Source organism: Lonchura striata, chromosome 4, assembly GCF_050655825.1.
Source record: "Lonchura striata isolate lonStrDom1 chromosome 4, ASM5065582v1, whole genome shotgun sequence".
In the NCBI taxonomy this organism is placed as follows: domain Eukaryota; kingdom Metazoa; phylum Chordata; class Aves; order Passeriformes; family Estrildidae; genus Lonchura; species Lonchura striata.
The window spans coordinates 46,054,457-46,067,205 of record NC_140706.1 but is presented as its reverse complement, the minus strand read 5'-3'; the positions used below and the strand labels follow the sequence as shown (position 1 = coordinate 46,067,205).

The 12,749-nt window shown below is 45.9% G+C and overlaps 1 protein-coding gene across 2 annotated transcripts in view; it reads right to left on the bottom strand.

Moving 5' to 3' along the window:
* The window catches only part of ELOVL6 (ELOVL fatty acid elongase 6), a 73,584-nt gene extending 65,182 nt beyond the window's left edge, over positions 1 to 8,402 (bottom strand). Inside the window, exon 1 of one of the 2 annotated variants that reach the window (XM_021525469.4) lies at positions 8,113 to 8,402. In XM_021525469.4, coding sequence (XP_021381144.1) covers positions 8,113 to 8,201 — 89 coding nt within the window. In that variant the 5' untranslated portion in view covers positions 8,202 to 8,402. The remainder of the gene's footprint in view (positions 1 to 8,112) is intronic. The other variant, XM_085578999.1, reaches the window with a different exon arrangement.
* Between the last annotated feature and the right edge of the window lie 4,347 nt (positions 8,403 to 12,749).

Sequence of the window (12,749 nt, the reverse complement as noted above, 5' to 3'; positions counted from 1 at the left end):
CCTCCCCTGGGAGAACAAAAAGGAAGAAAAGCCATGGCTTTCAGCTGTCTGGAGATGATGTATGTTGGCAACAACAAAATTCCCAATTATGTTTACAGAGGACCTGCATTCAGAAGAATCACATCAGGGGACCTAGAGGGTAAACTCCCAATTAAAGCTAAAAGGAAAATCACATAAGGAAAATGAGAGACTTTCTAAACATTTGTTAATAATCTGAATAGCACAGTGCAACAACTTTGGCATCCCACTTGTGTTTATACTTAGGGAATTTTACTGCTATCTTAAGTAGCTCTTAATGGCTCAAAATAATTTTTTTTAAAAAGGAAAAACTCTTTTTTCAGAAAAAAACTGAAACTCAGGAAATTTTATTAGTCAATAGATAAGACTCCTCTTTTTTCAAAAATTAACTTGGCCCATTGTTGCTTCCCCTTAAAACATTAATTGGCACTCCCTGGAATTGCTCTTTCCAGGTGTATTTATACTACTTATGGCTCAAGACATAGAGAGCAGACATTTGGCCTTAATAACACTCTTTACTGACCTTAAATCTTATGTCCAGGGTTAACTGAGGCCATCAGATATCAAAATCAACACATTCAATCTGATGAGCTCACAACCTGGATGACATCCAATTCATTTTTTACTCAGTTTGCAGACTTCACATACTGAAACTAATTACCAACAAATTTTAAAAATTATATTCAAAAGTTATCATCAGATGTTGATGTCTGAAGTTTTATTGGACTATTTGAAGGACAATTCCTTTCATAAATTTGCAATTAAAAATGGTCTGATTTTTTGCAGTTTAATCCCATGCCTCTATTATTACAGCAGCTCTTCTCAGTCCTCAGTTACAACAATCAAGGAGACAAACTTTGCCCCCTATCCTAGGCAAGAATAAAGTATTCTTTGCTGCTAGTACAAGTGTAAAGGTGCATAGCAATAGTGTAGGACTATTATGTTTTTTGTACTGCTTTATTGTAGTAGTATTACAGCAACATTATATCAATAGCAGTATTGCAGAACTATTATAGCAATAGTGTAAGACCATTATGTTTTCTGTACTGCTTTATTGTAGTAACACCTGTATATACACACTTACTACTATAAAGCAGTACAGAAAACACCATAATGGTATTACACTGTATATACAATAAAGTAGGACAGAAAACATAATGGTCTTACACTGTATATACAGGTCTTAATACCTTAGGATCACCTTTGCGACACAGCAGAAAACCAGCTTTGAATATGCCTACAAAGGAATTGTTCCCTATTTTACAGCAGAGGAACTAAGGCACAAAGAGAAATTTTCAGACATGACACAGGTCCTTGATTTCCATTAAAATGATGGGCACCTGACTGATGTCCAACTTCTAAAAGTGGCTATGGTTGCCTTCAGTTTGAGGTCAGGCTCCCTACATCCTCAGTGATACCATTCCCCTGCATGTCATGCACCCCATAAACCACTGAAAGTGCTCTGCAAGGTCCCAACTCCCCTGGCACAAGGTAAACCAGTGACTTGCATCTCTCCCTCTTCCTCCTCACTTTGAATACTAACTCTTCTCACAGGAGGTCAAAGACTGCTCAGCAGACGCAAGCTCTGCCCATCATTTCATGGCATGTCTGCTCTGTGGGACCTGGGTCCCTTCTCTAGGCAAACTGAGGTCATGTTGGTTTTTGAGTTCTTCCACCTTGCTCCTAGTATGTAAACAAAATTCACAGCAAAAAAAAAAAAATTGTGTCCTCACAAAAGTCAATAAGTCTTGCAACTGAGGGTTTGCAACAGAGCACATAGTACAAGGCACACCGTGAAGGGCAGTATCAGGTACTATTGCCACTTTGGCTCTGAAAGCAATCATAATATTTGCAAACCTTGCACACAAACTGATACAATTTTCTCCTTCTATCACCCTGGGTGCAGCCACAGCCTCGCTGTTTCCTGCTCTGTTGACAGCTTGCGAAATGTTAACCGGGCTTACCCTGCAGAGCTCCCCACCGGGCTGCACCAGCCTCCCCCTGGGAATCCAGGAAGCCCCAGGAGATGTGATGCTGGGATGCACACAAGAACAGCACAGCTTATAGTAGCAGCAGTCTGGGACACTCTGGTCAATGATGGGGCAGCACAGCTGAAGACAAAACCCTACCAACTTCAACCCAGGGCAATGCTCAAGTGGGCTGACAAAACTGTTGGCAAGAAAATATTTACTGGGTAGCACTACACAGGTAATGTGGTTACACAAACACCTCACATGTATAGGTATAGCCTAAGCCAGTGAAAAATTTGTTTTTCAGACTAATTTACAGTTAAAAATAGTGTTTTAATATCTGCTCTTTTCCATTAAAAGAAAAGGCCCTTAAATTCTTAACAAAATTTTCCAAAAAGTGTTTTGGAATGTCCGTGTTCCCAAATGTCATATTCACTTCTGAAGCTGATTCACAAGCTCCTAAATTACTCCTTGCTCCACTCCTGTAAGTTTATTATACCCAGAAATAAGTGGTGTTTCACAAAGTAGAAGAGAAGTTGTCACTCTCAAGAGGTTTAAAATCACAGAAGCAATATGATGACTGATACGTTCATACTCTAAACAAAAGGCCAATGCCTATGTTTCAGTGGTAGGCTGAATCAAGACGACACTGATGTTTTTATCTTCAGGATGACATTTTGTTATCTACCATATTTTAAAAATGTTTCTTCCCCAAACCCACACAGACAGAAAACACCTGAACTCTGAAAGGACATGTACTGTTGTTCCTTACAGACTCCATCCTTTTATTTTCAAAGAGTTAAAACCCTGTCATACTCCAAAACATCAGTCTTTGGCTCAGAAAGGCCTGCAGGATGAAAGAAAGGCAAAGAAGTGGGGTCCTCTAATCTCTGCCATGCACTGGTGGCCCTGTCAGCTTTATAGCCAGTTTGCACAAGAGAACAGGAAAAATCTCATCTGGAGAATGACATGTGGAGGAGGTTGGCTAAATTTTTGGGCCAGCTGAATTCTTCTCAAGTGAAAGTCTCTCTGTTGAAAAGAACCAATTCACATCTTCCCTTTGAGTGCTTGCTGCAGCACAGAGGAAAGTACAGGGTGACTGCAGCATCCCTCTCTACATCCTTCACTTGGCATCTAGCAAGAGCTTGGGGGGGTGGAGGTGGGGGGAAGTAATTTACATCAGTTTTTGGCTGCTACGCACATATGCCTGGAGAGATACACTCACAGCCTCTCATTCTTGATTTCTGCATGAGGTAAGAGTAGCTTAAGTGGATGAGGAGAGCTTGTTCTGCATTTAGGAAACAAACCTGTCTAGGACGATGGTGCTTGTGTGAATTATTAAAAGGCAAGTGCATTTACAAATCCAAATTAGCTGACCCTCTGCCCTTCCACATTTATCTCTTGTTTTGACTTGAAAAAAAAAATCACACCAAAGGACAAATTTCTCCCAGCACTGGCTCCATTTTCTGCCTCTGTCACATAAAAGTTTTGGTAACAAAAGGTAAAAAATAACTTCCTGCACAGATGTTTTCTTTCAAATACGTAAACAGTTATCCTCATCTAAGGTCCACTAAGTTGATTTCAGAATTGAGTTGTCAGATCCCCTTAAAACCAAAAAATTCCCAGCAGTCCTTATGCAGTCCTTCTCTCTTTACTGAATCATTACTTCAGGTAACGATAACAAAACCAGCCAGTTTCTGCAGCAGAACCCAACAGATTATTTAGGGGATAACCAGTTTCACTTTCATCCTGCTCGTCCTCCTCCCAGTACTACCTGCGAGCATGCCAAGGGTTAAACCTCAGCTTTTTAGGAAGCAAAACAGCAGAGGAACGAGAGTGAGAGGAATGAGGAGAGCCTGCCCAGGGCAGCAGGGGCAGGAGGACATCAGGCTGGGGCAGGGATGTCCGGAGCGCTGCAGCAGCCATCGGAGCAGCAGAGGAAAAGTTTCTGTGATTTTAGGCAAGCCCTGGTGTGACGTCAGCTCTCCCAGATAATCTCAGCGCAGTCAGCACAGGCCTCCTGCCTCCCCATTGGCGAGCCCCTCGTCAGCAGACATCTGAAGATAATTATTATTGGCCAGACAATTATAACAGGAACGACTGTCACTTCGTGCTGATGCCTGAACCTGGTGCTCTGCAGCACGATGGAGAAGGTCTCCGGCGGTCATTACTCCATCCAGGCATTTCTGTCACTTTGACTTTCCTGAGCACCAGCCAGCTTTTTGCTGCCTCACTGGCTGCAGCTGGGAATCGGGATCTCAGTACTACAACACTTTTTGCTGCCTGTCTGACAGAACATTTGTGAATTTTCTCCACAAATATTGATATACATACCCATAAGAAATAAAGGATTAGAGTTGCATTAATTCTCATGTAGGAGTTTAAAGAAAAAAAAAATCCTTTGCAGACAATTTACTTCATATCACTCCCCACTTTGAAGAAATTTGGGAGGGGGTATTGAGAGAGTTTGATTTGAGAAATAATTTTAAGCAATTATTTTAATAAACATTTGACTTAATCCTGAGCGCACTGAAATCACACCTCTCATGCTCTGAGCACGACATCATAGTATCTTAAAGTGATACTGTATTTTATATGCAAAGCTACTTGATGGCACTATACTTAAACATGTATCAACAACAGCTTTCCCACAACATAAAGTGTAAGGAGTTTCAGGAGAGTAAATGAACCTGCTGCTCTCTAAACTCCTGAAATCCTGACATTGTTATTTTAGGGAATGCCACTAATTGACAGCTCTTATCATCAGAGACGAGCAGGCTGCAAGTCCATCTTTGCAGTCTCCAACCTCACTCTGCCACTCCTGCCTCCCTGCATGAGAACCAGGCAGTCTGGGGCTATACCATAAAGGTGTGCATAAATATAAAGCCAGGCATGTGGGCAGGCCTGAAACCCATCCGTTCATAAGTATCAGGCAACAGATTATTCATTTCTCCTCAAAAACAGCACCCTCCTTACAGCACTGCTAATCCAAGCCCAAGCTTTAAAGAGGTCTCAGTGCCATGCATGTTTCAGGATGGGGTCCTCCATACAGCAAAGTAGGAACATCTGAAATCAAGCAAGGAAGAACTCATTCACTGCCATTAGACCAATATGGCCTCAGATGGGATTTTCAGGGGCAAATGGCAGTACGGAAACAAGGCCTGGGATGGGAAAGAAAAGACTGCGTGCCAGCTACTGGTGAGGACAGAGGACATGCCCAGGGAGTGATGAAGCGTGGAGCAGGTGCAAAGGACCAAGGCAAAGAGGGGCAGCCCTCGGCTGAACAGAACCAGACCTTGCACCATGATCCTTCCTGACCAACCATACCAGTACCTAGGGGTGTATGCCACTACCCCTAGGCTTTGTGTTCAAGTTTTTCCAGCTTCAGGCTTACACAGTTTTAATTAAAAGGGCATGATGGTGCTTTAACCAGTTCAGAACTTACAGGATATGTAAAAGGATTCACATCCATCCTCAAACTAGGCTACATCTTCATGTACAACCTAGTCAGACAGTTCAAAATCCAAAAGTCAGAGTCAACTCCTTAGAGCAAATTCATGCACCCTAACACCCTACAGCCTTTTTTTGTGTGTGTGCATGTTGTAAGGTAACAAGACATAGTTCTGAGATGAGGTAAAATAGCAAATGCCACACCTATAGAATTTGTTTACCTTCACGTTAGACACTGTAATAGTATTGCACCCTAATTTAAGTAACAATTACAGTATAAAATCCTGGCACAATCTCTCCTTAAGCAAGTCCCCCTAGTCTTTCTTCCTGCTCAAAGAGTTAAGGATCATGTTTATCCCTACATACTACTACTTGACAACTTCATCTTGGATGGCTCTTATATTCAGGATGTGTACATTAAGGCTCCACCTACAAAGTGCAGGAGCCATGTACTCTGCCACTGATGTCTGCACACACAAACCTATTGAGTCATCCTGACAGAAGTCAAAAAAGCTGCTATATTCTACCAGTTCAGCTCCCTGCAAAACCCAAACACTTGAACAGGACCTGTTTCATTAAGCAAGAGCGTTTCTTCAAGATAAAAATGCACAATTTAACCTGTAACTTGGAAGACTCTCCAGCAGCATTTTTAGGAAAAGCCTGCCACAACAGAGACCTCAGAGGCCACAGCTCTATTTAATTTCCAAAAATATTCCCAGGGCACAGGAAGATCATTCTCCTTCACTTTCACTAGAATCAAAGACATTAATTCATCGTTTCCTCAGAGAAGGTGAAACTACACTGAAAAGCATGTGGACATGTATAATTGTGCTTCTTTAGCTGTACAGCAGCAGTGTAACACCGATGGTCTCCTCCTCTGAACCTGGCAAGTGGGAGCCCAGCGTTACAGAATCCCAGCTGACGACCTCTGCAGCACATGAAACTGCTAGAGAGATTTCCATAACACTGTTTAGTATTTTTGTAATACCTGACATCTTCAAAGCACTCAGTAAACATTACTTCAGTTATTACAGCACCTCTTAAGAACATTTCAGCATTACTTTGCCCCACTCCCCTGGTCTTTCTTTGCTGGGGAAACTGAGGCCTTAGGAGAGGTTATGTAATGTTCCCAAGGTCACATCATGAAGCACAGGAGAGTCAAGGAGAAGATGCAGGAGTGCTAGTTGCTAGGAATGTCCTTTAAAATAAACTGTATCTCTCACGGGTTATTAGATTATTACATATACTCATGTATCACCCCCTCCATCCTCTTTCACCAGCACGTCCTATTCTGATGCCAATTTTCTTCTGGAACATGGAGAGAATGGGAAGCATCCAATACTCCCAGCCCAAGAATATCTATGTGGTCCCCTTTCTCCTTACACATGAGTGACACCAACCACCCTTCAGGAGGTGATGAGCTCACCTGCAGAACAGTGCACATATGTGCACTTAAATGGTCATTTTAATTATACTGCCCTTAAAACTCCCCAGACAAATCACAAAAGGATTCTAGCAAATCCCTGGCTGAGATCCACCTAGGATCCTGGACTATTCTGCCCTACAAATGTAGACACCAAAGTCTAGGCCCAGAGGCAGTCCTACACTATCACTGTCCCACGAGGGTGGCATGGAGGTGGTCTTCACTCAGGAGCTCAAAAGGGCAGACAGTCCTGCCATGGGAGGGCATGGAAAGCTTGGGGCTAGCTAGAGAGAGACCACAGGAACAGCAGAAAGGACAAGACTGGGCACTAGGAGAGGGTGGTCAGGGACGGTGCACCAGCCAGGCACAGATGACTAGGGGCAGACTGTGAACACAAGGCCCGTGCAGGTGGACAAAGCCAGGACAAGGACTGGGACAAGGTGGGCAAATGTCATCGAGAGAGAGATCCCAACCCCGAGGACAGCTCAGAGGGCCCCGCGGAGGGGGGAAGGGCAGCTGGGGCGCTCTCTCTCCATCCTCGTCTCCCTGCTACCGGCCGAGGCCCAGGGATGCCCCCGGGGCAGTGCCTGGCAGAGAGCAGCTCCCGGCACAGCCACTGCCCTTCGGCGGGCCAGGCTGAGAGCGTGTGTGCCTTTGCGGGGCCGTCAGGCTCCGGCTCGCCGCGACCCGGGGAGCCCCGACGGGTCCGTGCGCAGCCCCGGTCCCGCCGCGGCTCGGCTCGCCCCGGCTCCCCGGCCGCACGCACACGCCGGGAAAGTTAATAACCGCATGGCTGCAAATGAAGTTTAATACGAGCTGGGGGAGGGGAGGGGGAAGGCAAATGGGCTCCGCGGGGAGCGCGGGCAAACGCGCAACTTGTTTGAACGCGGCTGCAGCGCGGGGAGCGGTAGGGTCGGGCCAGGATGGAGGCAAGGAAGGCCGAGGGCAGAGCCGGGGCACGTGTGCGGCTCTGCGCCGCCGGACCAGCCGGGCCAGCCGGGGCGCGGCGGGGCTCGGGCCCCGCGGAGCACCGCACCGCGCCCGCGGCGGGATGCTCCGGCCTTGTGTAACCCCGGGCTGGACCCCGCCCGGGCGCGCAGGTAGCCTCGGCGGCAGCGCCCGTGTGCCCGTGCACCGCGGCGCAGAGCCGAGCCGAGCCGCACCGCGCCGGCCGGGCGCAACCCGCGCACCCGGATGGGCTCAGCACCTCCCCGATCCGGGCGGGCGGCGGGGCCCGGGGGCGGCACTCACCAGTTTTCCTGCATCCACTGGATGGCCGCATGCTCGTTGAACTGCTTCTCGAATTCGTATTCCTGCAAAGTCAACACTGACATGTTCATTGGCCCGGTGGCTGCGGAGCCGCTCCCCGCGCCGAGATGCTGCCTGCCGCCGCCTCGGGAGCCGGGCCCCTGCGCGCCCGCCGCCGGAGAGCCCCCGCCTCTGGCCTGGCCCGCCCCGCCTCAGCGGTACCCCGGGTTTAACATAGCTCCGCTCCCCTCCGCGCCTCTCCTCCCGGGCCCGCCGGTCTCCTCCTCTTCTGCGGCCGCCGCGCAGCGCCCGGGGGCGGCGCGGTCTTAGTGCCCGCCCGCCGCCGCCGCCGCCCGGGACACCCGCCCCCCGCCTCCCCTAGCACGGCCCCGCCGCTCCTCGGCGCACCGCGCCGGGGCTGCGCTCCTGGCGGGGAGGATCCCCCACACACACACCACAGGCTGTAAAAAATAGCTACAAAAATAGGCAGCCCCCACCCCTGTGCTGAATCCATGCCGCAGCGCCCTGCGTGCCCTTGCCGGCCAGCCGGGAACTAAAAAGCACACAAGCTCGGATTTAGCCAGAAGGGCAGAAGCATACCCTCCCCTAGAAGAAGCCTACACACCCCGACATGTCCTTTTTTACATTTAGAGCCCAGCGCACCTGCTGCGAGTGCCTCCATCCCGCGGCAGTGCCCCCCTGCCCAGCCGGCTCCAGCTTGTTGCGGGGACAGGGGCTGCAGCTGGGTGTCCCCATGCAGGGGGCACCGTCCTGCAGCCGGGCTGCCCCGAGCTCCCTGATGTGCACAGACACGCTTTTGGATGTTACACTATGCTTGGGGCTGGTGGAGCATGGGGCAGAGACCCTAAGTCTAACCATCACCTGCTGAGCTGCTCGCAGTTGGGTCACACGGTGTTTATATAGCCTTAAATTTCCTTCCCGTCTCATCTGCCACTTGCTGATGTTTCCAGCTGAGCTTTTCCGACTCCAGCTGCATTCTGAATGTGCACTGCAGTACGAGCCGAGCTAAAAGAGTGGTTCCAGCCCCCAGTGGACTTGCAGTCTTAAGGCAGGAGGAAAACAGGGTCAAAGAAGCCAGCATAAGCAAGCAGGTCCAGCAAGGTCAGGACACTCTTGACTTCCCCGGACTTCAGTTCTCATTGACATGGAAGTCTTTAGTATCATTAAACCCAAGCACTGAGAAAATGAAAAAAGAGACCCCTCGTGTATTGAGATATCAACAGCTATCCCATCTGATTATCCTGCTTGCAATGGATTACCATGCACTTCATGCCATGTTTTTCAGCGCATTAACCCAAAGGTCTGAAGACCTGCTCCCTTACACTGGCAGCTCCCTAAAGTTGGTGACAGAGCTGGTGGAGTGCACGGGATGAAGCTGAAGGTCATGAAATGTTATCACAAGGGCTCCTTTAGGGTTAGGATGGCCATGGGGCTTCAGATGAGGTTGGCTATTGTCTCCACAGGGTTTCTGTCTACCTGGGAGCTCAGTTGCCAACCGGACTTGCAAAGCATCCATGTGGCATTCAGCCTTCACTTCAGAGGGCAAGACATCAGGTAGAGTAGGGTTAAGTCACTGCAACACTTAAAAATTTACTGTAACAGTTTCAGGAAGTACATTAACAGCCTGGAAATAGTAAACCCTACTGAGATTCACGTGAGTCCCAAAAAACTCACTGGGGACTTTTCCAAGTTTTCTATAGCTCTCAGGACTTCTGCATAGGTTAAATAATTTGCAGTGAATCTTACTTCCTTTTCTGTCCTGCTCTACCTGAAAATTTCCCCCAGAACAAGTTAATCCTCAAGTTTAGAGTCACTTGCAAAATCTGTGTGAACAATGGAAGAAGAGCATAAAAACCTTCTTAGCCTTGAGGAGTTTGTAAGACCTGCTTCTAGTTGATTATACTGATCACAGTCAAGAACAGTAAACAAAAACATACAGATCATATAGTCTATTTTAAAGGAAAATAACTTTTATGCAACCATTTTTGAAGTATTTTAATTAGCTCTCACACGAAAGCACAAACTTGAAGTGAAAGTAGGAAATGTCTCTCAGGAGAAAGGATGTGGGGAGAATGATGAGGTCTCAAGAGAGGAGTCTCTTGACAACGTTAGTCCCTCTGTGCTTGTTTATGTGCATACCTTTATTTTGTTGTGGTTTTTTATGAGATGCCCATCTCATTCAGTAAGTGGATAGTTATTGAGCATTACTTTTTATTCCCTTTACTTAGCATGTCTTCTAAGGCTGTGTAGAAGGCGTAGCAGGTAAATGATACATTTTCTACCAGATATATGTTTATGCCATTTCTGTTTACTCAAGACCTTTTGGTTGAATAATGCAAGCAGTTTCATTCAGGATTTACAGATAACTCTCTAATCAGGTTGGGCACCTTACGATTATAATTTCTGCTACTAAGCAAATACTTTTCCTTCCGTGTCATAGAGTTAATTTATTGCAAAAGCCATTAGGCTTCTATTGCTGTAAGAAGTAATTTTGAATAGTTTATCTTGCTGATGTATAGCTAGGTCTCAACTAAACTCTTAGCAGCTGCTAGAAAATGAGATGCTATACTGCTGACAAGTCAACATAAGGTATAGTAAGTGGCAATGAGAGTTGACATTGTGATTTAAATGTGACATTGATTACTAAAACACATGAAGACTTGAAGGAGGTCTGTGTGCTCAAGAGCTTATTTCCAGCTGTATCAATTAATGCATCAAAGGATTTAATCTCTTTGTCATACCGGAAAAGAAAGTAACATGCAATAATCGAAGCTATGGAAAACTGGGTTCTTCTATATACTCCATGATATAGAAACAACTTGGTGATGCTCTTGGATAAGGTAATGGGAGTTAGCATCAAGAATGAATGGTCCTAACAAAGAGAAAGATTTCATCAAGTGCCAGGCAATGAACCAAAACTGGACAAAAGGCATGTATGTCCAGCCCAAGTCTGCCTGGCAACTCAGGTCTGCAAATTGCTTGTACCAGTACATTTCTCCTGATCTCAACCATGGGCATCTGGGAAGGTGCTTGAATGGATTCCATGCAAAGTCTAAGCAACCCTGTGAATCAACTGCTGTACACAGGAAGAGTTAGCACATAATAAATTAATAGTAAACATTAACCTGAATTACAGTGCTACAAAGAAATTTAAATTAAAATGTGAAGGTTATTGTGTCATCTTTAAGGTCTGTAAAATAGCCTATGTCTCAATATACTCCTTTCTGTCATGCTACAGAATCCATGGACTTCTGCTTGATCACATGCTTAGATGTCACCTGTGTGCTCTGAAACCACGTAGATCTGAGCTCTTCTGAAATATTTTTAGTGCAGCTCATGTGGGCAGGAGCAAGCTGCAGAGTGCATGCTGGGCCTGGACAGCAGCTCCAGGGTGCAGGCCTCGTGGGTAGTTCGGATGGAAATCTGCCCCTCCTCATTGTCAGGACTATGGTTTAGACTGGCTCAATAAAAGCTTACTGATGAAAGGGAGGTAGTTTTATCTTTGTCTTCACATGGTTCACCTCCTCAGCCCCTCTCAGTATTTCCTTCACAGCCGTAAGAACCAGAAGCATTCTTCACTTTGAGCTGAAGCTCTAGCCTGTGGTTTGTGGCAAGAAGTGGAAAATATCTGTGGGTTTAGATCACATGACATCTTGTGTATAAAACACAATCCAACAGCAAGATCTCCCTCCTTACAGCCATTTCCATACAAATCACCGAATCTGTATTCGCTATCTTTGCACACACTAGTAGCAGTTCTCAGCATATCCCAGATGGCATTCATTCATAGGCAAAAGACACAAGTCTTTTTCTGTATTATCTGCCAGTACATTTGCAGACCTGTGGAGTGCTTCATCCATACAAGCTGGGAAAGCACAACACCAACAGTGTCCTTTCTTCCCTTCAACCTTGGGCAGGATGATATAAGTACATGGGAGAGAAAATAAATTGATTTCATTGTTCAGAACTCAACAAAAAGAATCTATTTTATAAGGCAAGGAGGCAAGATGCAGAAGCAAAAGGAGAAAAAGTTCAAATATGGGCACATAATTTTGGAGCTGGATGCCTATGCTGAACTACCTGTTTTCATGCTGAGGCCATGATAAAGGTCTATGGCAGAGACTGGAATAGGAACTTACTTAGAGTATTTGATATTAAGCCAATTCTTGACATTCCTATGTATTACTTTTTAATTGAACTAAATTTAAAGTGGAAAATATGGTTGAAGTAACAGGGTCTGTGAAATCGCATTTTACAGACTATTTTAATTTTACATTACAAACATCACAGTACATTACAGTGCAAAAGAGACAGAAACAAAAAAAATGGCTTCAGATGCCTGGTGCTGTTATTACTGGTGTCTGGGTAGGTACACTGTATTTTGGGTAAAGAGTGAAAAGATGTAAACATAGCAACAAGTGTGTGTACTTCAACCTTTACTTTCTGTTTTATAGTTTGCATTTCTTGAAAGCCTGTTTTTGCATATTTCATGATCTTGAAAAGTGAGCAAAAAGCTGACAGGTGCTTTGATAACATGGCCACAGAGCAAAATACTGGGCACCCTGAAAATCTTGTGTTTGGGTTTTTTCCTTCATGATTTCACCCTCTAGCAGTGAGAT